The sequence below is a fragment of the Pseudonaja textilis genome, chromosome 3, assembly GCF_049901715.1.
Source record: "Pseudonaja textilis isolate UNSWEBS1 chromosome 3, rPseTex1.2, whole genome shotgun sequence".
In the NCBI taxonomy this organism is placed as follows: domain Eukaryota; kingdom Metazoa; phylum Chordata; class Lepidosauria; order Squamata; family Elapidae; genus Pseudonaja; species Pseudonaja textilis.
Genome location: NC_141992.1, coordinates 113,060,306 through 113,081,656, shown reverse-complemented (window position 1 = coordinate 113,081,656; position 21,351 = coordinate 113,060,306). Strand labels below are relative to the sequence as shown.

General features: G+C 34.2%; 1 protein-coding gene across 3 annotated transcripts in view; it reads left to right on the top strand.

Moving 5' to 3' along the window:
- The window catches only part of ADCY2 (adenylate cyclase 2), a 155,569-nt gene that overhangs the window by 92,515 nt on the left and 41,703 nt on the right, over nt 1–21,351 (top strand). For 2 of the 3 annotated variants that reach the window (XM_087930655.1, XM_026700998.2), the window contains exons 11-17: nt 407–450; nt 2,736–2,816; nt 3,633–3,702; nt 4,992–5,089; nt 9,003–9,087; nt 18,797–18,934; nt 19,322–19,444. In XM_087930655.1, coding sequence (XP_087786781.1) covers nt 407–450; nt 2,736–2,816; nt 3,633–3,702; nt 4,992–5,089; nt 9,003–9,087; nt 18,797–18,934; nt 19,322–19,444 — 639 coding nt within the window. The remainder of the gene's footprint in view (nt 1–406; nt 451–2,735; nt 2,817–3,632; nt 3,703–4,991; nt 5,090–9,002; nt 9,088–18,796; nt 18,935–19,321; nt 19,445–21,351) is intronic. The other variant, XM_087930653.1, reaches the window with a different exon arrangement.

Sequence of the window (21,351 nt, the reverse complement as noted above, 5' to 3'; positions counted from 1 at the left end):
TTTTTAAAAGTTCAGAGAAACAATGGAAAATTTAAAGCGAAGTTATGATAACTGGAAAAAATATAGGCAAATAAGATTAAACAAAGATGGAAAGTCCTTTACAAACGGGATTATAAAATGAAAGTAACGTTTGTCAGGCAAGGAACATATGTTCAGAAATCAACTATGAAATATGACAGGCAATCAACCAACAGTCAAACAGGAAAGCATCAGGTATAGATTAAATAGTGAACCGTTTGATGCTAAAGGCTAGCAAACAGTTAAAGTACCAATTCCTCTGCATCAACACTGAATGTATATAAAAAAGACAACTAGTTTGCATTAAAGCACAATCTTGTACATTGAATCCAATAGTTATTTTATAGTTCTTTATATCTGGATGATACTTTCTGTTACTCTTTCTTAGGACATGCCTATGGGTCAGTATAATTTCCAGCGTTGTAGAGAAAGGTACGTGCAACTTATAAAGACCTCAGTATCATGGAAAACCATGCTAGTTTACTCAGTCATTCTACACAAGCATTTTTTATAGCCATGATAGTTTTGCGTAACTGTTAAGGTAAGAGGATAAATTGAAATAATGCAAATATTATAAAACCATGTCAGTTTAATTTAGACAAGATAGAAATACATTAGGTATTTTTATTAATAGGAATTTGTTGGTAGGATGAAATCATCAGCAAAACAAAAAGATATGTTCTAGACTGAGTAATTGTAATAATTATTTTGAAATCTTGTCAAAATGTTAATGATGTGATTTTTAAAAGCATTGAAACTGTGTACCAAATAGTTTAACATGCGAAATTCAGACAAGTTATTAAATTGTAATGATGGTATTAATAATGTGATAGGATATCTCTCTTTAATAATTATTCTAAAACTATAGATGGCAGTTTTGTGTTCTCTGGCTTTCTTTGCACCTCCTTCCATTCACTACAGTTAATAGGTTTGTTTTCTTTAGTCGTCGTTGCTTCTCATTCATCTTCCCCATCTCTTCATCAACCATAGTTAATCCTGTTTTTCATATCAATACTTTATTTAGTTATCCTATCTGTTAATCATCCTTGTTAGGATTTCCTCTCCTTCCCTTCTGTGGCTTCTGATCATTTCTGAGTAGTCTCCTCTGCTATATTTCTTATGGCCCCTTTTTCACTCTGCTCTGAAGCTCTTTCTTTAGCTTCTTTGTCCCTGGTGACTGATTTTGCTTGGTCCTTGGATCCTATCTGAAATTTTAGTTTCAGAACCTAACATTTTCTCACCTTCAAAGAAGCTAGGCTTTTGTCCTTAAGCATATTTCAAGAGCTCATATGAGCCCAATCAATAAGTGCCAAGAGATTTCCCACTACAATTGCAATAGGATTAGCATACTATTTCTCTAATAAAAATTAGAAATAAGAATTGTTAAGAAGGAAGGAAGCTCATAAAAGGTGGCATTCTCTGTACTGCAACTCTCATGACCCAACATTATCTTCATCGCAACCTTTGGGAGTCACACATTTGGATTATGTTTTGCACATAGCCTACTGAGCCCTGATTGTTGTTAGCCCTGCCCTCCCACAGCAGCAGCTAATCATCATTCAGCTTCAAGTTTTGACCAGGCCAATCTTGACCATTTTGTCCCACATGACAAAGAGGTATAAAATTAGCCATATTATATGAAGTTTTGTATCCCATGATGTTATAGAATATAATATAACAATAACAATATATACAGCAAGGCAATTTTTCAAGTTCTTTGGAAACAAAATATATAATTATATCACTTCATTTGAGACTCCATTATAACATTGCTAAAGCCATTGAGTCTAATTATTAAAATCTGGCTCCATTATAACATTGCTAAAGCCATTGAGTCTAATTATTAAAATCCAGTATCTCAATTTATGTTCTTATCAAACAGCTCTGTTTGACTGAAATAGAAACAGGTGTACGCTATGTAAGTCTACCGTCACATCATAAAAATTTAATATTATATTGTAAAATGAAAAGCTGTTACCAAATACAGATCACTACAATATATGTCAATTTATGCTGGCCTGCTACAGGAAATAGGAATAGTAATATATTGGTCTTCTTTCTGCTTTTCTGATTGCTTTTATTTTGATTGCCCTAATGAGCACTATAAAGGTAAGCAATAGCATTTAGGGTTATATACCGTCTCATAGTGTTTTATAGCACTCTCTGGGCAGTTTCGAATGTAAGCATTATTTGCCCCATCAGAACTGAACTCCAGGCTGTGGGCAGAGTTTGCCTGCAATATTTTAACCACTGTGCCACCAAAGCTATAGGTAATCCTCAGCTTACAACCACAGTTAAGCCTAAAAATTTGGCTATAAGTCTTTGTGGTTGTTGAGTCACCATGGGGCTAGATTCAATTTTATGATTCTTTTTATGATGATTGTTAATCAAATCATCATAGCAATTACATGATCAAATCCAGTTAACCCAACAGGTGCTTTTTGCAGCAAAGCAGGAAAAAATAAGAAAAATGTGCATATATGACACTGCCAACTGTTGTAAATGCAAGCTAGCTGACAAATGCTCAAAGTGCAGTCATGCGACCTCAAGGGGTGTATGACAGTCACAATTTTGAGGATGGGTAGTAACTTTTTCCAAAGCCATCTCAATTTTGAACAGTCATTCGGCTACTAGTCATAAGACGAGAATTATCTGAATTTTATTTAAATTTCAGCCTTCAGGATGCTAACTTCACTCCCTTATTTATATCTCTACAGAACAAAATCTCAGAAGAAAAAATTTGAAGAGGAATTAAATGAAAGGATGATTCAAGCAATTGATGGAATAAATGCTCAAAAGTATGTTTGCCCACAAAGTTGTTGTTTGTACCACTGCTGTTCATATTATGGAAGTAAGCATTGAAGCCCATTGAGAAATCTGAAGGCAGAATTTTTTGAACTGGAGTTGGAGAAGCCTATTTCAAAATAGGAATCCGACTGTTCCCTTTCTTCCCAGATTATATATACAGACTAGAAAAATATAAGCTGTTCTATGACTTAACTCTCTTCTCTGTTGGACAAGAAATCAATATTTTTATATTAAGCAATATCTGCTGAAATTTAGTGACCAACATTTTATTCAAAATAGATGAGAAGAACTGAATATCTATTCTGATCATATTAGCTCTGAAACCTGCACATAGTTTTACATTCCTTCCCTTCCTTTAGTAGGATTCTAGGGTACTTATTATCACGTAGAACTGTGGAGATACAGTACAAGGGCTTATTTTGACTTGTGAGCTTCTATGTAGATCATGAAATGTACATGTAAAAATAAACTATTGTTGCTACGTTAAATGCTTCTTATTACAATACACTATTCAGCTCTTCAGTTTAAAACTGCCACCAACTTTAGAAATCATTCCTACTTTACATTTTTAGACTGGTACTATTTTAGAAGCCTGGACAATGTAGATTGATGGAGATCTATGGCTCCTATTCACAGGCTCCACTAAAGAGGAGAAATTGCTATAACTAGTATATTTCTATTACATAAACACACCCAACTGTTCAATTTCCTTTATGAACCAAGTTAATTTTTTCTTATCTAAGTCTCCAGAAAAAAAATATTAGCAGCTTATGTATAATGCTGTTATGATTCTTTTCCTTTTCTAGGCAATGGCTTAAATCTGAGGATATTCAAAGAATATCATTGCTCTTCTACAATAAAATCTTAGAAAAAGAAGTGAGTTATATTTAAATTATAAATTCTATTTTACATATATTTCCCAAATTCTCTAGTCAATAAGAAAAAAGAAAGTAGCTTGTACTTACTTGTACCTGAAAATGCGTGAATTCTTTAATGTTGTGGGTGATTCGGTTCTTTTATATACTATATATACAGTATAATTTTGTCTTTGATATAGAGTTGCGTGATTTTGGTTTTGTACATGGGAAAAGAATTCCAGAAATAAAATAGGAAGTGAAATCAAATAGGAAGAGGTGAAACTGGCTGTATTTCAGTAAATGTGAATTTCCTGCATATTCTTCAATTTCATATATCTATTACTTAAGTCAGAATTTTGCAAAAAAAATAATCAAAATAATCAAAGCTATAACAGCTTTTAGAGAAGTCCAATAGATCTAGAAAATTAAAGTATGTAGTAGCTTGTTGATTATTAATTCATACTGATCTTCTTTCAGAAATGAGCTGAATGACATTAGTGATTGAATGACAGCCACCTATGATATAGTTATCCTCAGTCCTCATTAACACTTCATCTGAAGTATCTTGGTTTATTCCAGAATAGGAATAATCATCCCAGAGTTTCAAAATCAATTTGTGTTACTCATTTTCATGTGTGGGAGGTTAATGGATCCTATGAACCCATTAAACCTGCTTTTTCCTGAAAGATCAAGGTACAATGGATTGGAAAATTCCTGTACTGCAATCCATAACAGTACTTTTGTTGCTCTTATGCATTTCAATATGGTTGTTTGTAGCAGTTGTTCCATAATTCAAATAGCATGTATCCCCAAATGAACATTTTGAGTTTCATTTCTGTGGAGCATTTTAAAACTTTGTCAATATAAAAAAAGTAATTAATAAAGAAGCTTCATAATGCTTATTGATGCTTTGAAAAAAGACATGGTTGGCTCTGGTTCACTATACCAATGTGGCCAGTCATCAGTCCCAGTGAATTAATTGATAGAGGTCATCAAAGGCATGGAACCTGTTCAGGATTTGTTTATGAATAGCTCTTCCCTCCTGGATTTCAGCAGTTAGAATTTTCAGTTATGTGGCCTCTAGATATTGAAGTTCAATTATAAATATCATGGTTAATAACTGTTGATCAACCGTCATCTTTTAATTCTTCCAATTCCTTTTGCTTAAAGCCATAAAGCTGTCTAGATAAAGGACACCCTTGAATGAGTAAATATTTTAAAATGCAATAGGTGTCATAACTAACTTGTAGTCATTTTTAACAAAGAAATATTTTGATTTTTTTTTTGTAATCTCTCATTTTCTTTTAGTATAGAGCAACAACTCTTCCTGCATTCAAGTACTATGTAACCTGTGCCTGTCTTATATTCTTCTGCATTTTTCTTGTGCAGATTCTAGTGCTACCAAAGTAAGTGAGTGATGAATATTGTGTTTTTGCTAATACCCATGGAACCTCTTTTAGACTAAATTGGACCTGTCTATAATCCCATCATACTGGCAGTTTTTTTTTAAATACAGCCTACTTTATGTCTAGTAAATAGACATACTGTATGCCTATTTTGTCTTTTCCACCACCACCTTCCTTTGTTCCTTCTTCCTTCTCAGTTTGTCTTTCTTCACAAACCTCTTTAGACTGGCCCTGACTTGATCACAATCAGATTTGGTGCAAGATATCAGAGACATCCTGACCATTTACTCCTTTGTGGTTTTTTTTAAAACAACCTCAGCAAAGATGTAGCACTTCCCTTTTTCCACTTCTGCTTGGTGGGCATGTAATACTATTAACCTTGTTTCTCAAAAGTGCTTTTTCAAAAGGCAACTGGACTTTGGTTTTTTTTTTTCTTGATGGCATTTCACTTCTCATCCAAGAAGGTTCTTCAGTTCTGACCAAATGGTGGAGGATGGAAGGATTTATAATCCTGTATATCCCATTTGGTCAGAGCTGAAGAAGCTTATTGGCTGAGAAGCAAAACGTCTCTAAGAAGAAGAAAAAAGTACTGTTGCCTTTTGAAAAGCACTTTGGGGACAACTCTGGATGACTGAGAATCTCCATAGACATTACTATGATGTCTCTTCAGCTGCTTTGCAACTAAAAGGTTTTGCTGCTGATTCAGTCAGCAGAACTAGTCATAATCTTTGGGTTTTGAACCTTTGTTTTCAGATATTCATATTAACATACTTATTAATAAAATTAGTATCTTAGAAATTCACTCTAAAACCTGCTGAAATTCATTCTAAAACTTGCCGAAAGGCCAGTTCCAACTGTTACCCTATAACAATAATTCTGGAAGTCTTTCAGAAGCCTTGCTGGCTGAACAGCAAGATAGTCCGGCCAAGAGTTCTATAGACAAGCAAACAAGCAAGGAAACAAATGTTTTAAATAATGCTGCAGTTGTATATACTTTTTATTGTTCTTGTTATTCTTTGGAGTTCAGGCTTCTTGCAAATACTTCTAACCTCCTAGGTTAATTACTGGCAGCAAGGCAAGGAAACATAAAAATTAGTTTGCCTCATCTTTGAGCTCTGGTAAACACTTGACCACATTGTAGTTTCTCAGTATAAATTCAGTGAAAGTTTGGTCTTTCACCAATTTACTTTCTCAGTATCGTAATGTTCACAATTAGAGAGAATGTTCCCAAAGTCTCATCAAGAAATGAATTCATTGCATTGTTAAACTTACATTCACTGCAGCAATTCAGAAAATTCTGAAATATTTTGTTTATTTTATGTTTCCTAACTCTCGACAACTTTGGGTGGCTCATCACTAAAATACATATGGACATATGTGGCCTGTCAGGAAAATTGAATGACGGTGAAATATAGGATTTTTTTTTCATGAGCTCTCTTTTCATATGAAAATTATTGAGCCTATTGATGATTATTCCTTGACTTTAACAAGGTCTTATATACAGTGATATTTGATTCTGACTCCATTGGGCAGTGGATCACCCCATTGCATATGTTCCCTATTTCACAACTAACTAGCTTTATTTCTAGGTGAAAGTACAAAATCATTTTAAAAATCAAATTGAACAATCCTTGCATAATTCAATTGATTACTTTTTACATAGGAAACTTTCAGGATATTGAGTTGAAGGCTGAAGCAGGATTTTCAGCACATTGAATTTTGAAAAGAACACTTAGTGCTCTGATTGTTTGAAAGCAAATGACGCTCACAAATTCTTTGTTTCTCTCTCACTTCCTCTCTCATTTTTATGCCACTCATTTATATGAAGGCTTTCTTTTTGTTGCAGAAAAGAAAGAATGGAGAGCTACTGCAAATGTTTATATTAGAAAAAAATGTTTTAACAATGAAACTCTTATGTGTTCCGAACCTCTGGTCTAATTGAAATCTTTTGAAAGTTTCATGAATGTACTTTCAAAATGGAAAAGAACAGACTTGGAAATTATCAAACTTAATCTAATGCTCTTAAAGATGAAAATTAGCTCTCTGATTTTCCTACAAGAATTCATCCCTGAATTTCTTTTTCATATACATGCAATATAATTAAGGACAAAAATAAGCATTTAATACTGAATTTCTGAAATGAACAATTGACCACTATGGAATGGAACATCAACAGAATTGTTATGTAAATCCAACAGCAACATTAGTAATTTTATCCCACCTCTTTTGGGGAGGGGGGTCTTTTCAAGATGGTGAACATATCTAAAACTCCTGCCTCCAGCTTTCCCCATGACAGCAACAAATTTGATGGGTGGGGCTGAAGGAGAGTGACTGACCCAAAGTCACCCAGCTAGCTTTCGTGCCTAAGAGAAGATTAGAATTCAGTCTCCTGCTTTCTAGCCTCGTATCTTTACCATTACATCAAATTGGTTCTCTCACTACACCAAATTATATTTTATGACTTTCGTGCAATAAACTGCCAGTGCTTCCCCATAAAATCCTCATGTTGATAGATTTTTGTGAGGACAAAATGATGTACTGTGTATACCATCTTGAGCTTCAGAATGGGAGAGGTATAAATTTAATAAATAATTAGAGTTGATGAAAAAATATCCCTGAGAAAATACAGTGTTTTTGTGTATCTGTTGATACAGTTAAAAGAGGGATACATATAAGCTTCTGTGGCAGAGGCATCTTCTAGTCAGCACACATATTTATAAAATATATACCTACAAATTGCTCTATTTTTTTTTACTGTTTACATGTATGGAACATCACAGTGTTGTGTAGAAGTTGGGGTTATGATGTTGGACAAAGAGCAAGGAGGCCCAAGTCATTCAATCATAGAAGCCACTGAAACTTATTTGATCATATTGGGCTACTCAATATCATAAGGTTGCCATTTCAGACAAAATTAGGGAGCATTATGAATGTCCAGGCAAGCTCCTGAATAAAAGGCAGGATATAAATCTAATTAATACACGGTAGAAGCAGGTAAGGCCAAACCTTATTTGTTTAAATGGGAGTATATATTCATTTCTGAGTGATTGTTTTATCTCCGAAATCTAATTCCTGTGGGCACAGACCTAGTTCTGGAAACACCCATTTGTTCCTATAATAACCAATGTAACCTGATGTAAAATTGTTTTTTTCCGTTGGTCCAGAAGAAGAAAGGCAATATAGGTGTTTTGCTTAGAATCTATTCGTAATGCATTCTAAGATATTGGTATTTTGTTGCTACGCTAAATTTTGACATTGTTTTTTACTCCCTGGTAGTATTCCCTTACTAAAATTAAAGATTCTGCCTTAAATACTAATTAACCCTCAATATGCATAATTGGCATTTTAATTATATTTCTGCAATTCTCCCAGCAGAAATTTGAAAATATTTTTATTATACTATATACTATACAGCTTAAAAATATCTAGGCATTGGTCAAGGAAAGAGTTGTGTTTCATTTATTATCATAATTAAGAAATATAATATGTGCATAAATTAAAGAAAGTCTCTACTTCTCTCAGGACTTGATCTATACCAAGTGGCACATGTTTCCAAGATAGGGAGGGAAACTAATTTGAATATTGAAAGAGTCCTGCATGTGAGGGTATGGTATACTCCTTCACATTGCCTCCCCTAGTCCTAAACTAAACTTAAAACTCCTTTTTCTCTGGTGAACCAGGTCACTAGCTCAGGAGAAAAGGGTTTGGGATGTTTTTAGATCTCGAACCAATGAAAAAAATTAAATCTCATCAGCATATGCCCCTTTGGAAGTTCAAAAGAGTTCCCTACTTCCCTATAGTCACTTTTGTAGAGAGATGCGGCCGAGGCAAAGAAAACAACCATCGTTTGTGTTATGTTTACATGGAATTGGTTTCCGTGAAAAAAGCCCCCTTTCTTTCTTTTTTTCCCCAGAAAGTCTATACTTGGAATCTCCTTTGGAGCTGCCTTTCTGCTACTCTCCTTCATTCTTTTCATCTGTTTTGCAGGACAGCTTTTGGTAAGTGTTCAATGCATACTGACTGCAAAGGGCAAATCTGTCAAATTAAATAATTGATCCAAGACACTTCATTACTTCTTCAAGACTGCTTTCTCTGACTAAACAGCAAATTATCTCTCTTGGCTACTTAATTTTAGAATGGCATGGCATAGAACAGAACAGAATAGAAGCTGGAAGGGAACTTGGAGGTCTTCTAACCCAGCCCCCTGCTCAAGCAGGAGAACCTATATAATTTCCGACAAGTGATTATCTAGTCTCTTCTTAAAAACCTTCAGTAATGGAATGCCAATGACTTTTGAAGGCAAGCTGTTCCACTGGTTAACTGTCCTCACTATTAGGAAGTTTCTCCTTAATTCCAGGTTGCTTCTCCCTTTGATTAGTTTCCAACCATTGTTTCTTGTCCTGCCCCCTGGTGCTTTGGAGAATAATTTGACCCCCTCTTCTTTGTGGCAATCCCTCAAACACTAGAATACTGCTGTCATGTCGCTCCTAATTTTTCTTTTCTTTAGACTAGCCAAACCCAAATCCTGCAGCCATTCTTCATATATTTTACTTTCCAGGTCTTTGATCATCTTAGTTGCTCTTCTGTGAACATTTTTTTAAAGAAAGGAGATCTTAAATGACTTATTTATTTTTTTTGCTGTTAATTTACTTACATTTTATTTAGTTTTCTGAAATGCATTTATTTATATTGAGAAATTGCTACACAACACCAAAAATGTAAGAACTTCAAATTGCAACTTGCCTTATCTAATTTATTTAATGACGTGTTACTGTATTTTAAATAGTTCTGCTATTATTTTAATGGTGGTACGATGTTAAGCACTCCAAGTTTTATTTGCTTTCTGCTGTGTGAGAAGTGTAAAGAATATAAATGTGATTTAACTTTTTGAAAAGTAATGTTAATTTTAAATCAATGCCATGTGATGAAAACATGCTAATAAAAATCATTGACTAGGACAGCTGCACAATACTTTCAAACAGCACCATATTTTCCTCCAACTATATGCTTCTGAGGAAAAGCACACTTCTATAAACAGATAAATATTACACTGGTATTTGCATGTTCTCTGAAGTACCTTTGGAGATCAGATCTGAAGTTCTATACAGCCTGAACTGTTAAGACCATTAGATTTCCATGTAATGCCACAGATTGTTTTGAAACTGAATAACACTTTGTTTTAAGGCTAGAGATTAAGTCACTTAGCTCTATGCAACATGACTCACAATGTTTTATTTTTTTTAAAAAAAGTCCTTGATATTAAAAATTAGTTTTAACTATTGCTGGGTTAGCTTAGCATAAGAAGTTGTGTCTTCTCTCTTCTTATAAAAACTAAATCAATATTCACGTGCCTGTAATATAAAGCTAATTTGTAGAAGATTCTTTAAGCAGATTCCAACTTGAAATGTTGCTTACTGTTTTCCACAAAAAAGTAGAAAGGCTGAAATGAAACAGATTCCTTCTACTTAAAACAGCCACAGATATCACCACTTGAAACAAGTGTCACAGAGATTCTCAGCAATGAAACTGGGCTTATATTTTCCACCACTACCACCACCACCCTGTAATATAGGTCAAGATTTCTGGGGCAATTGAAAATATTTGCCAGGACATATAGCTTGTTTAGGTACAATGATTTCTGAAATTTTTAGAGAAGAAAAACAGACTTGCTTTCTTGCAATAGAATCCAGTAGCATTCTCTGCAACCATTTTTAAAAGCTATTTACGTCTAAGTTTATGCATCAATTTATGGCTGGAAAATAGAAACTGACATACCTGAATCAAATAAAATTGTTTGCCTTTCTCCTCTGTAGCTTCTGTTAGTCCTTACTGCATCTCCAAATTGAGCAAAAATAAAAAAAGACGTATGTCAAGGAGCAAGGCATTGGGAAGGAAAGACAAAACACATTGAAAATACAGTAGCAATAGAAGAACATTGTTAACCCATATTCCGCAAAATAATTGTAGAACGAGATTGGTTTGGAATAAAAGTATAGCATTGGATGATTCTCTAGAAAAGTTTGTTTGTGTCTGATTTCTACCTTTTTCCGACCATACTAACATATGTAGTTACCTTTTTTCTCTGCCACCAAATAGGAAAAGAAATTCATTTTTTGAACAACTAAGAGATAATTTACTATTCCTTTAAGGTTTTTTTTTCCTTAGAAACAAAATAAAGTTTTTTTTAATATACTGTTGTTTACCAACCATAGTATGACTTCTAAAACTTACATCTTGGAACAACATCAGTACAAGGACAGTTTTCAAAGTTAATTGTTGGTTGATATGACATAATAACGTTATATCAACTATGCCTTAGATGGCAAAGAAAGATAAAATCTCCTATAGAACTTGATTCTTGGTGATTTCATGAGACATGACTGGCTCTTATGACAGTGTGCAAGTAGCTTGCCATTGCCTTCTTCCATGCCTTTATTATGTTTATGACTGATGAAAATGAAATGGATTAGATAGTGTTGGTAGGGTAGATGTTAGTGATTTCAACATAAGGTAAAAAGAATTGCTTTTTGTACTGAAAGGTATTTCTATAGATTCGTAATTTTACTTATTCTTAAGTAAGTTTAAATGTGATTACTAGCCAAATCTTTGAAACTAAACTTTTTACCATTAAAAGCTAAACTAAAATCAAATGGCTTTAGCATAATATTCATAAAAGCCAGCAATATAAAAATGATTTATATCAAAGATAGAAAATAAGGAAAAAAGGTATTAGGTATTAAGTATCATTCCATCCTAGACTGCTATGCAACCCCAGAATGTATCAACAGCATAGACTAACAATTGGGTAACAACCTAGTCTTCATTGTTCTCATGAGCCTTCTGAAGTCCTCCTTCCAAAATTTAATGATTCAAAACCAATAGTCTATTTTGGTGGAAGATACTAATGAGGATATAGAACATTGGCTTGCCTAAATCCTTGCTTTCTGTCAAAAGATTCTGTACTATTATCCCCCAAATAAGACTGTTTTCTTTCTCAAAAGCACAGATCAGAGATTGGGGAAGGGCATTGTTTTGGATCTTCTGTATACTTGGTTGCCCTTATAAACCATGACTATATGAATGAGGAAATAATTGCTGGTATTATCCAAGATCCCCCTTCCCTCCCTAGCTAAGCTGGAAAAACTACCATGATTTTTACCCAAGAGTGATATTGTGGTTTTGTGTATTTCTGTTCTGAGTTGCTTAGGGAATGGCTGTGATGGAATGTTTCTACGAAGGGGGAGGTAAGATAATGGACTTGCAGTTATCAGGTTCCAAGAAGAAGGGACCATATTCTAAGAAGGGAGGCGATAAAAGAGACATCACAATCCCAAGCTGGGTCATGTGAACTAGAAGAGATTTAGGATAACCATTCCATAGAACTTTGCATAGTATATCCATTAGATTAAACTACTATAAGTTTAGTCTGGCAAGATTCTGTCTGTATGGTGTAAACAATAAAGATCTGGCTGGATTTTGTTACGGTGTACTTGGGCTAAGTCTGACAGTACCCAATTAAGTGCCAGCCCTAGGAGAGCTTTCTACCATCAGTGTCCCCAGGGAATCCTCTGCAGTATATTAGGGAGCTGGGAATGGAGATCAAGATCCACTTTCATCTTCATTTTAAAAAGAGGGATTTCCAAGTAAGTGTATGCTATAGTCAGAGGGATCTCAGCATTTTCTCTGGAGTTTTATCTTGATAACTGTTTAATTAGTACCACTGGAACACAAAACTGTGATTATCTTCTGTTTTGCTGTCAAAATGAGGTTGTTTGTAAATCACTAGTTGGGACTCAAAAAAATTCTACTCTATTTTCTCTCCAAGGCAACAGCTTTAGCAATTAAGGAGTAGGTCTGTTTTCATAAAGAGTTTTGGGTGTATTGAAAAGATATTAAAACCATAGTTGATTCAGAATAGAGTTAAGTACCAGAATAGAATATCTCAGCTGGAAGAACGCGGAAGTCTGTTGAGACATCCATAAATGATTTAATGGTATATAATAAAACCATTTAGGACAAAATTGTAGACTTAGAATTTCAGCAGCATCAGTCAGATTTACATGTAATGGGATTTTGAGAGCAAGAGGAGAAAGATAAAGCTGTCATTTTTGTGGAAGCCCTAATATCTTGCAAGAAGAATTTTATCAGCTAGAAATTAAGAGAGCTCATCGTGTTTCAGTCTCTCCATTTTGTTCCTTTGATAAGCATTGGATATTTATTATTAAGTTTATTATATTTGCTGGGAGGGATGAAATATTCAAAAAGCCAGATCTGGTGTCATTGAATTTCAAAGGACAAATTTTCATGTTATGCTATTCCTAGAAAACAAAAATGTGTTTGACATTATGTGGGAGAAAGTTTCAGGGCTATATTACATATACAGAAAATCTTGTTCAATTTCTGGACAGAAGCCAATGATCTGTTCAAAAAATCTTGCAGAAGAAAAACGGCTTACTATTGTCAGTTCTTCCTGTAGTTGCACTGGTGAAATAAAACTTCTTCAAGTTTTGTTATTGCGCCTGCTAATAATTTCAAACAATATTTCAGAAAAGCAAATAATTTAGAATTAGCTAGTCAGGTAAAAAGCAACCAAACTCAGAGAGCACTGAGAACTCCATAGTGTCTGCTAATAGACCACTAGCTATATTTTGTGAAATTTCTGTGACCAATAGTGAGAAAGAACAACGCATAATATTGGATGCTATTTAAAAAATGAAATTCAATGGTGAAAAAAGTAAGGTTCAATATTTAGGCAAGAAAAATCAAATGCACAGGTATAGGTGGTACCTGGCTCAATAGTAATTACTGTGAGAGGGATCTTGGAATCCTAGTGGATAATCACTTAAATATGAGCCAGCAGTGTGCTGCAGCTGCCAAAAAAGCCAACACAGTTCTAGGCTACGTTAAGAGAGGGATGAAATCAAGATTACATGAAGTGTTAATACCACTTTACAATGCCTTGCTAAGGCCACACTTAATACTGCATCCAGCTTTAGTAACCACAATGTAAAAAAGATGTTGAGACTTTAGAAAGAGTACAGAGAAGAAGATGATTAGGAGACTGGAGGCTAAAACATATAAAGAACAATTGCTGCAATTGGGTATGTCTGGTTTAATGAAAAGAAGGACTAGGGGTGACATGATAGCAGTGTTCCGATATCTCAGAGGTTGCCACAAAGAAGAGGGAATCAATATTGAGGAGGTCCAAATTTAATTGTTGTTTTTGTTATTTTTTTGTTTCATCATTTTCTTGAGCGAATGAGGGGATCAGGGTGGCTTCTGATGGCATATTTGTATACCCAAAGTGTATATAGTGATTTCTTTTTGTCTTGTTCTAAGATTAATTCATTTTAAGGGCTGTTTCTTTTATAACATACAATGTTAAGATACTGGTGTCTTCTAAGATAGTCAAATATTATTTAAATTTTCAAAATGTTGCAGAAAACCCTAATGGAGAAGACATACTTAAACAATATTTGTAAATCTAAAACAATCATTGCAAATTTGATTAGTAGACTTTCAAAGCTGATGGTTGGTTAAAAAAAGTAAGATTTTAAAATTCTCATTATTAGACTGGAAGATCAATATTTATCGACTTTTCAAAACTTATATTTAATTATTTTTCAGCACTGGGTCATATATTATCTGGAAGGGATCTCATTCAAATTTCAGATTGTAATGTTCACCCTCTGTCCAAAAACAAACACGCTCATATTCATAATATTTTGCAAGATTTTTTAAAACCTATTCAATTTATAGGCTGTATTCTATTAGTCCTTTCCAATCTGAATTCATTATTCTCTCTTCTACCCATATGAACTGCTTTAGTTAGATTAATTTTTGATACCTTAAATTTCTGGGAAAGATGGCAGACTGTTCTGACCCAACCGGGTTCCCAAAGAGCAAACACAGACAAAGGCAGCAATCACCACCTTTTAAGGTTTAATAATGAATTCTGTTCTGAAGGCTGCTTTCCACTAATTAGCTCCAACAAGAAAGAGCGTTGCCAAGTTGTTTGTCAAGGCTGCCAAAAATCCAGAGATAAGAACTAATTTACAAAATTATCCAAACACGAACTAAAATGTCCACCAGTTGAGTTTAGGAGCTTCTTTGCTGTCTGCAAAGAACGCTTTTCCAAACCTGGCTTTTATCCTCTTGAGGGAGGGGCCATTACCTTACAGCCTTACTCCTGAGTCGCCTGTGCTGATGTAATTGTTCTTTCCTCCGAGCAACCCTTTGTGCACGTGCACTTGGCACAGGCTCCTCGGGAACCTCCTTGTCACTGCTGCCAGCCCCCGCAATCTCTGAAGGCAGCAGTCCATTCCCTGATGGTCCTGGCCCCTCATCAGAGTCATCGCTCTCCTCAGCCATCTGTACCTGCTGCTGGCTAACCACAACACAGACTGAAGACAGCTCTGCTGTTTGGGAGAGCCAACCTTCATTGACTTTTTTTAAAGAAGCTAGACAGTATATCTGCCCTTTTGATCCCCTCTGAATAAAAGAGAGAGGTGTTTCTTTTTTCTCATGAAGAGACCACAAGGTGATGCTCTCTAGCTGAAATGGGAGGCCTGTAGATGGGGAATAAAAGAATTAGAAGGAATCTTGGAGATCTTCTAGTCCAACCCCCTTGCTTACACTAGTTAATTGTTCTCATAGTTAGGAAATTTCTCTCCTTAGTTCTAGGTTGCTTCTCTTTTTGGTTAGTTTCCATCCATTGTTTTTTGTCTTGGCTTCTGGTGTTTTGGAGAATAGGTTGACACCCACCCCAGAATTCATCATTATGGATGATGATGATGATCAATTATGATGCATTCCTGAGGAAGTCATCATAATTGCTATAGCCACAAATTGGATCCTTGTAAAGGATATTAAATATGGGCATTTCAAAGGAACAAGGTTGGAAATACCTGGTGAGTGACTCACTTCAAGCCTTAATAAAATAAAATGAAGATTCAAGACATGTACATGATGACATTATCAAGAATCTTTTGTGCTGGTGTCAGACATTATGAAGTTATTGTATAGGTGACATGTTGACCACTTCTCATTTTGTTAATAGATCTTAATGCTGCGATCTATTCTTTTTATTTTAAAAGTTTTTTTAAAAATCTTACATATCATTTCAGACAAATTAATTGGATATTAAATAACTTTGTCTGCAGAGGTATCCTATTTATCTGCAGATAAATTTCAATACTTAATGCTGTGATATATGGGAATCTTTGAGTTTTAGGTATAACTTTACCCATGAAGATCTTACATTAAGAGATCATTTTACTTTTTAAATAGTGGATTAATTTTGTTTTGAAATAAACTGGATATATCCTATTTTTACTTCAGAACAATTTAGGGGATCATTCTACATTTGAATTGGTGAGAGGTTCCAAGAAAGAGGATTTTTAAAAACACTTTTAACAGGAATTATTTTGTATATGAAATGAGTTTCCAGGACTTTAAAAAAACATACTTTTTTTCCTTGCTCTTCGTCCTTGGTTTTTGTACATTTAATGTTTGTTTTTCATTCCAATTAGTTATAATATAGAACTATATTATAGACATATAGAAGATTGAATTATTTTTATTTATTCTCTATATAACATTGAATAATATTTTAACATATTTTATTACATTGATTTTGTTATTATGCATCAGTATATATTTCCAATATTAATATTTGATGTTAAACATAATGTGATTATTTGCATGTTTATTTATATAAGACTTTTAGACTCCTAATTTATAAATTTGCCTGTAATCTATATGGGAAGATTCATAATCTTATAATTTAAAAATGTTATTTATGCTGCTTTTGGATCAAATAAACTAATCTCATTTGATAAAATAAGGCAATTAAATACCTCAAAATAGAAGAGTTGGGATAGGACTTTTACACCAAAGGAATTTTGTAATCACCATTATTGCTGAAATAATCCAGAAAAACCAGATAATTAATATAAAATTAAACCATTAACCAGCAGTATAAATCAGAGTACTCAAATGAAAATCATAATATAATACAACACAAAGGTACTAAAGATTGTGAAAAACAGTGCTATAACTGTATCAATATTCTAGAAATCAATATTCTAGAAATCAAACCTAGCATGACTACTTGGTAAATAAGTATGAATGTGTAAATGTTTGTTTGCATGGCTCAGATGGCTTTTAGCTCAATGGTGAACAATAACATTTGTAAATTTGCATATCTTTGTATGTTTCTAAATTTGGAGATCAAAATAAACAGGCAATGCTCTTTTTATTACTCAATATGGCAATATAGCTTCAGTAGTGAATGTTTTTTTTTAAACTATTAGGCCAAATATTTGAATTAGTAATTCTAGACTTGCCTGTTTTGGATGAGTTCACAGCCTCCTGCCTCTCAAATTTGCCTCATTTCATTTATTTATAACTTTTTAATAAGACTTGATCTTTCTGCATTTCCTGCTAAATATTGTAAGTAGGGAATACAAGGGTTACATCCAGGGGTGGGATTCTACCGGTTTGGACCGGTTCTGTAGAACCAGTTGTCTATAGAACTGATTTTGCAGAGTTTGGAGAACCAGAAAATCATGCCCCTGGCTGGCCCCACCCCTCTCCGTCTGTCCCTCCCCGCCTGCCCCTCCCCGCCTGCCCCTCCCCGCCCAGTCAATCCTTATCACACATGCACAACATTGCGTGCATGCCTGACATTGGTGACTGGGTTCTTCCCCACCCAGTCACTCCTTAAGGTGTTTCTTTTTTTCCCCTCCCAACCATCAGCTGTTCCTATGATCAGCTGTGCTGGGATTCCCCTTGTTTACTTACTGCTTCACCCAGGAGGCTTCCCTGAGGCCCAGGAAGACAAAAAATGGAGGGGCGCAGCACCCCCTCCATTTTTTTTGCCTTTCTGGGCCGCAGGGAAGCCTTTTGAGAGCAAAAACGCCCCCCAGGAGGCTCCCCTGAGGCACAGGGGGCCCCAAATGGAATGCAAGGGGTTGCTGCATGTCCCACCTATGCTCAGTTTTTTTCCTTCCTGAGCCCTAGGGAAGCCTTCTGGGAGCAAAAACACCCCCCCCCCAGGAGTCTTCCCTGAGGCCCAGAAGGCCCAAAAAACGGGAGGGGGTGCTGCAAAAAAGAAGACGAAGAAACCATGCCCACCCAATCACATGGCGATGTCTTCTGGCCACGCCCATCTGGCCACACCCACAGAACTGGTTGTTACAAAATATGAATCCCACTCCTGGTTACATCAAATAATGTTTTAGATTTAAGGGTGACGGTACTTAGCCAATCTTGGTTGAGCTCAGAAGCTGAGAAGTTGAAAAATATCTGGGAGAAGGCAAAGTCAAACTACTTATGTAACACTGGTAAGCAGGAATTGAATTTGATTTGAAGCCATCCTTATCTTCTTCTTTTTTAATTGTCTTGTTAGGCATTCTGAGATTTCCTTATAGCCCAGAAATGAAGTTAAAACCTGAGCAATTGTCTCTACTAGGAGACTGTGAAGTCCTTTTTGTCTCCTAAATTGTTTCCTGCTTTATAACGTAGAGCGTTGTCATTCTAAATAAATAGCAATTGATCAACATGATGCTTGGTAACCTCTTACTTCTCTCCTTTTGTTTTGTATCTTCTGCTTGCTGTTGCCCTGGATATTTTTGGAACACTTTTTTTCCCCTTTGGGGACTAAACAGAAATAGATATGTGCATTTTCATGTATTCTGTATTCAGCAGTGTAACAAGAAACTCTCAGCTTTCCTGAGGTGGATTCTGAAATCAGCTGGAGTCATTGAAAACCACCCTTGGCCACGAATCATGATTACATTGATAACAACAGCTGTAATATTAACTATGGCTGTGTTCAACATGGTAAGTTTAATAAGATTTTCTTTTACTTAATTGTATTGATTTGTTTATTCTGTTTGGGCATGTTACTTTCAATGATGAAAGAAAAGAAATGTGTAACCTGCATGGATTAAATTCTGTTTTTTATTGCTTTCAATGCCTTAAGATAATTTCTATTTTTTATCAGAACAATGTGTCAAACAGAAAGCTTCTGATAAGTTGAAAAAAATCATACAACTTTAAAGAAACTTTTTTCCCATCATGATGAAACATTTGTCTTTTTAAAAAAGAGAGCAATATCATGTTTAACTTTTAATCAAAACTCCTATTTCATTTTATATATACATATGTTGTTGTTATTTTATTTAGATTCTGTATATTTGACTGAAACCTTATGATTTTTTTATTTAGTTTTTCTTGAATGATGGTGGTATGGTTGAATCTCTCCCCATTCTTAATTCATCAAACATAAGTTCTCCTGATGCAAGAGATCAGACGCTCTGGTATATTCAAAGCCACAATTTTTTCTTACCAGTAAGTTTGTATCATATTTGCATGATTCTTAGCAGAAAAAAATTGTGCCTATAAAATGATTAAAAACTATGTAAAAAGGCAAATTTTTTCTTTCTTTTTTCACATTTTAAAAACATCTTTTTTAGTGAACAACATGATTCCAGGTTTTCACATTTCCACACAAACATGACTTTGATTACATATTCATCTTTCACATTTAGTTTTATATCTTATCATTACGTTACATATTTTCTATTAATTTCCTCAAATACTTTCCTCAAGTATATTTTATAACTTTTCAATTCATTTCTTCACCTATTTCTTTTAATGTTAAATAATTCTCATATCTTCATATTTATTGTGCTTTATATTTTTATGTCAGGTTTGCACTTTCATCACATATTCTTATTTTATCATTTCAAAAATTCCATCTCAGTTCAAACATTTCAAAAAGTTTTCCCCAGAATTACCAATTAGAGTATGCCACCCCTATACCTTATATATCATTTAATTAGTTCCCCTTTAACTCCCAATAATCATTTAACTTTTTAATTATCACCTTAAAAATTAATAATAATCTCCTAGTAATTACATATATATATGTAATATAACATATATACCTTTTAAATCAGATTCCGCATGGTACTTTCCCCTTCAATTACATCAAAAACATTTATAATTTCAAAAGAAAAATTTATCTATTCAGTTCATCATAAAAACTGATATTAATCTCATTACAACAATTCTCATAATTCATTTCAACTATATTCTATAAATTCATTAAACGTAGTTAATAAACTTATTCTAATTTCTCTTTTTCCACATTTATTCCATTTATCTCTGCATATAGTTTAACAAAAAAACAAGTATTCCAATAACGAAAAAGTATCAGTTCCAATCTTTCATTTTAATAATCTATTTTCCTACTTTCAAAATAATTTGTTGCTAATACATTTATTCTACATCTCATCACCTTTCAGAATCCCCTTTCTTAATTCTTAATTAACCATTGTCTCTATGTCTTTTGAATAAACAGTTTCTTTTCATTTTTGTTCAATTTCCATATTTCTTTATTTCCTGGTTCTGTTTCTTTTACTTCTTTTTCCCTTCATTTTTCCCTTTCTTTTGTTACTCCAGTTTTTATCCTCCTCCCTCTTTAAAGCTTCCTTCTGTAATTCCCTTTTCTGCGTAGGCTAGCACCAAATTTAAAACAGAAACAGCTGTGAAAGTCTGAGTCACAGATGAACACAATACAGAAGCCTGATGATGGCAGATGAGATTCTGCTGAAACGTTGCTACAACTTTAAAAGCACAACTATAATGACGTGGGAAAATACCCGAACAAAGCTGAATACCATATATATAAATACCCGCGAAAACTTAAGAAAAAACACACACACACACACATACATATATATATGTGTTTTCTTAAGTTTTCGCGGGTACTTACATGTATGGCATTCAGCTTTGTTCGGGTATTTTCCCACGTCATTGTAGTTGTGCTTTTAAAGTTGTAGCAATGTTTCGGCAGAATCTCATCTGCCATGTGTGTATGTATGTATGTATGTATGTATGTATATATATATATACTTTATGCCCACAATTATCCAGTAATTTGATTCAACCAATGTCTATAGAGTTTATTTCCAACAGTCAGCTTTCCTCTTTAGGTTTTCCCAGATTCATCAAATAGTCCAATGTCCATAAATTTAAGTTTATGCCAAGATCACCAAAAAATCCCAAGATAGTTTCTTCCTGTTTCTTTCTTTGTTTTAATGTTCAATATTCCACTTTCATTTTCCAGGGTCTCTATTTGATTGTAACAAAGTTTCACTTACTTTGTATCAAATCCAACTTTTAAAAGAGCCAAGTTATAAAGAGTCACAAATAATTTCTTTTACCACTAGATGGTACTCTCTGTTACATCC